Source organism: Macadamia integrifolia, unplaced genomic scaffold (assembly GCF_013358625.1).
Source record: "Macadamia integrifolia cultivar HAES 741 unplaced genomic scaffold, SCU_Mint_v3 scaffold726, whole genome shotgun sequence".
NCBI lineage: Eukaryota > Viridiplantae > Streptophyta > Magnoliopsida > Proteales > Proteaceae > Macadamia > Macadamia integrifolia.
The window spans coordinates 81,485-86,377 of record NW_024870527.1 but is presented as its reverse complement, the minus strand read 5'-3'; the positions used below and the strand labels follow the sequence as shown (position 1 = coordinate 86,377).

General features: G+C 35.7%; 1 protein-coding gene across 1 annotated transcript; it reads left to right on the top strand.

Annotated features, from left to right (window-relative positions):
* The first annotated feature begins 787 nt into the window (after positions 1–787).
* Positions 788–4,610, top strand: LOC122069842 (tetraspanin-18-like). The gene is made up of 6 exons (XM_042633931.1): positions 788–1,287; positions 1,401–1,500; positions 1,696–1,776; positions 1,894–1,998; positions 2,626–2,835; positions 4,332–4,610. The coding sequence occupies exons 1-6, from the start codon at positions 1,004–1,006 to the stop codon at positions 4,434–4,436; spliced, it is 885 nt and encodes a 294-aa protein (XP_042489865.1). The 5' UTR covers positions 788–1,003; the 3' UTR covers positions 4,437–4,610.
* The last annotated feature ends 283 nt before the right edge of the window (positions 4,611–4,893 follow it).

Here is a 4,893-nt window from a genome sequence, read left to right as displayed (position 1 = left end):
CAAAATAAACTTATTTACTAACAAGAGAACCCACCCTATTCAACAACAAAACATAGAGTAAAATCTCTCTCTCTCTCTCTCTCTCTCTCTCTCTCTCTCGCATAAACACACACAAAAGAGAGGGGTGTTGTGGGGGAAAGAAGAAGAAGAAGAAGAAGAAGGGAAAAACGAAAAATGGTATACTTACAGGGAAATATACAATCCTAAGTAAATCGGTAATTAAGATAAACATGAAGGCTATCTTTGGTTAAAAGAGAAATTTAAGCAAAAGGGAAGTGAAATTTTTATAATCATATTTCCATGTGATCTCATGTGATTGTATAAACTATTTCATTTTTCAATCATATTTAGTAATGACACATTTTACATGTAATTTTATTTTACATATTATAGAGTAAAATGAAATTTAATAACTAAAAATGAAATAATTTGAAGTTAATGATACAGTCACATAAGGTAATGATTACAAACATTTCTCTTTTAAGTTTGAAAATTTCACTTTCCCTTGTTACCAAATACACAATCCATCCATGGGTTGCCTAGATCGTTAGGACGAATTGGGGATTGTGTGCATAAACGCATAATCGCACTTTGATTTCTAAAAAAATAATAATAATAATAATCGCACTTTGATTAACAATAATCTTCATGTGTTAATTGTTGTGTTATTAATTAGCAATCAAAGTTTATCTACCAAAGGGACGTTACTTAAAATGGATGTGGCAATTTGCATTGAATCCATGGTGTATCTTTCTAAATATAGGAAATCTTAGTGGGTAATTTTTGTAGTTGGACTTGGATTGACCGATGACCTCATGATCGGATCGCTGTTCTTTCCCTTTTCTGTTATTTTCTTACAGAGGATTATTTTTCTAAAAACCTAAAAATTTGGTTTAAGGGTTCAATTTAGTTGGTGATGATGATAACCAGAGAGTTGTAATTTCCAAGGAATTCAATCTTTGGGTTCTGGATTGCAAATCTTTGAAGAAAAAGAAAAAAAAAAATGCGATCTAATAATCTCTATCAAAGTTGTCTGGCTTTCCTCCTCAAATTCCTAAATTTCCTTCAAACCTTCGTGGGTTTTTCCATCATAATCTATTCCGTATGGATGCTCAATCAATGGAAAAGGCACAATCCGATTCCTCAACCTCCAGCTCCGTCTCCAGAATCTTCACTGGACATGTTTAGGGTTTCTGGGCAAGATCTTCCTTTGAATCTCGCGGTAAATATGGTTTCTGGCCTTGAAGATGGACTTGGGTTCGGCCTCAAAACCCTTCCTTCTCCTTGGTAACTTGTAATTCTTAGTTCTCCTATTTGAAATTTCATTACTTTCAGTTATGTTGTCATTATGGAGAGTTTCTGGGACTCCAGGAATTGATTTGGTGCTGCTGTTGTTACAGGTTCATATACTCTTTCCTGGGTATTGGCATTATATTATGTTTGATTACTTCTATTGGTCACATTGCTACTGAAGTAGTAAATGGATATTGCCTGTGTTTTGTATCCTAATTATGTGGAACCCAATTTCTTCTTATTCATCTCTGTTTGACAAACTGGACATTTGGCTAATAGAACTGAATTCAATTTGTCCTTTCCTTCGTGCAATTTAGATTGAATCAGCAAAATATGCTTATCAATGATTTCTGGATTGTATTCTATTTGTGTTTTTATTCCTTAACCTCATAATGATATCAGTATACTCTATTGACTACTATACTCATGATACTAGAAGCTGCTTTTGTGGCTTTTGTTTCAGTTGACCATCAGTGGGAAAAGGTGAGCATTCTTCTAATTTACCCTATGAGATGTTTTTTCTACTGCTTTGTTGAGTTTTAATCTCTTGTGCATAGAATAGTCTCTTACCTGAATATTGTTTTCTTTTTCCTACTACAGGATCTTCCTTGTGATCCTACTGGGGAACTTGCTAGTCTTCGAGCATTTATTGAAGAAAACTTTGATATATGTAAATGGATTGGCATAACTGTAGTTATAATTCAGGTAACTCTTTCTCTTCTCAAACTATTGATGTTGTTACTCCTTTCTAACTTCTAAATTTTGAAGGGTCCATTGATTCTTTCACCGACTTCTTAGCTTCCTCTAATCTCCCTCTGTTTCATTTTCCTTTTTTTTTTTTTTTTTTTTGGGGGGGGGGAGGTGGAGGTCGACTGTTAATGTTGTATTTTACCATCTCCTATCTTTCTTTAACAATAAAATATAGTTTTAAATTTGATTTGCAAGGAAGTAGGTAAGCCTGGATAGCTCATCCAAAATTTGGGGAACATGTATGTTTGTTATAACATTTAAATAATTAAACTAATTTCAACTGTTGATTGTTTTTAGTGTTTTGGAACATAGTATCATTAGACTTCTATTCAATCCAAGGTAACCCCTTCAGTGATAAGCTCGTACCACAGCCAGTAGTCCCATCATTGCCTTCTTAAGTGAAGGTAAATTTGAACATACTGGCATTGGAAGCTAGTCTTGGCATCCAGGGTAGTTAGGGACTCGTAGTTTCCATGGACCATTGTTGGGTTTTATTTGATTTTTTTTTATATTATATTGCGGAGTTCAGCACATATTTAACTATGATCTTACATATTCTACTCGTGATATCATCATGTTCAGGCTCTGTCCCTACTATTGTCCATGATCCTACGGGCTGTGGTCTCTACTAGGAGAGGAAAGGATGACAGCAGTGATGATGATTGCACTATTATTAGGGGTAGAACTTGGCAGCCACTATTACATCCACATTCAATCCCGACCGCTGGTTCAAGTTTGGCAGATGGCAAAGCAGTTCACTCTGACATTTGGAGCAACCGAATGAGAGAAAAGGTATGATCTTTAAGCTTTCATATGTGATTCTTTAGGTATGATCTTTAAGCTTTCATATTTGATTCTTTCTTTCCTCTAATAAGAGGGCTTTGTTCATATGATCAAATCCTTGGGCACAGAAAGGCTTTTCAATTTATCTTCTGCTAGTCCTGAGTAAAAACATGCATTGTTTGAAAGGACAATATAGTGTTCTGACTTCTGAGAAAGGGGAGGCCCTTGTAAGAGAGTGGTTACATTGGAAAGGCAAAACAAGCAGCAAACATAGTAGCAAAGAAACCATTAAGAAACTACGTGTGTACTTAAAGTGTGGCTTACATCCTTAAATTCTTTCAATATCATTGCCCAATTTAGAAACAAGGGTTCTGTGTTATGTTTTATGGATTCCACTATACCATATATGCCTCATTTCATTCATGCCCTTCTTCCATGCACTCGTAGAAATTTGAAATTTTGGAGTCAATTTCCACAAGGCTAAAATCAAGGAAAACTCAAATGTCCCGTCATGTGACGTATTCAATAATGCTCCACCAGGTAGCCTAGCAAAATTGAAAAAAGTAAGGAAAATTCATTACATAAATTTAATCATGTTTTGAAGATTAGGATGTTAAAAATCATCGTGGTATTAATAGGTTGAGGTAGTTTTGTCTCTGGTCTCTTAAGTCACCTTATGTCCTAAGTGTACAGTTATACTATTTCATTTGGAACCGTTTACTGTATAATTCTTCCCTTCTCTACTTGATTAGTTGTTGTCAATTGTATAGACAAAAAGAACGGGAAAGTTGAGATGAATGAAATGAAATGAAATGACGGTTTAGTTGAGTCTGCATTATTTTAATCTAGTAACTTCTTTAGAATGACAATTTCTATGATGCCACTCTTCAACCAAATCTTTCTAGAGCGGGATCCTAGATTACTTTGGTGCCATAGCTAGAAGCAAGAGCAATCTAGGGTATATTTTTTTTAAGTCTGGTCAAATATAATGGCACATTGGCATCAATGTCTCAGCCTAGCCCATAGATCTGCACCCTGTTGGATCATGCCATAGTTGAAATACCACTTTAAAGCATCTCAAAATATTTCCGGTATATCAGGACTGCTTGTGAGTTGCAGCTGTGATAATGACCAAACACATTAGGAGCTCATTGTACTGAACTCCGGCAGCAAGGGAGAGTTTGGATTGAGAAGAGGCCTAATGACCTGTGGAACTCTGTAGAAGATTTCTGTATTCTTTGACCATTTCATGACCAGTTTCAGATGCTCCACAATAGCCTCGGTTGTGAAAACCTTTTCTGTCGGAGGTCTGATGTATGATTATTTGTTTAGGTATGCCTATGATTTTTGGACATTCTTTAACACCAAGGCCATGGAATCATTACCTTGGTACTATCTGTATTTCAGCAATTATAGATATCTCTCTAGACTCCATTAGTATAATAAATCCAATTCCTGCTTGGCCATTTTTCTGAGGCATCTTTTTTGTGTGGTTTTGTTTGCAGTATGGATTGAACTCGGGGGATATTAAGTATAATTTGCTGGATCAGAATCTTAATGCAAATTCAAATACAGGAAGTGAAGATCGAGGAGGATGTTCTATTTTGTAACATGAAAAATAGCTCCGAAGCACTTTGTGCCTTATGAGCTTTTGTCAGTAATGCAATTCTGACTACTTCGTAATTCTTTATTCTTGGTTTCTTTCTTGGTTTCTTGTTAGAAGAAACTGTGAATGCGTATATAGCACCATAGATATGGATAAAGAGCATTTGATTGCTATATCACATTGGTGTTTGGGTAGTAAAACATCTTCAATTTCCATGTAAAGAGCTTCTTCGTAGGCAGCTTGTGGGGTAGCAACTCTCTGAGAATGAATGTTGAGATTCATTAATGAGTACAGGGCCAGAAGGCCTTCAACATATGCTTTCTGCAATTATGATAACTTCACTGATTGTTTCGTGCCATCTCATCTCTCTCTCAGATCCTCCACCAACTCTTCCTCTTCAAGAACCGTTTTAACCAAAGCACCAGCTGATTCCTTGGGTTGTGTTTGGTATGCATTCTCAG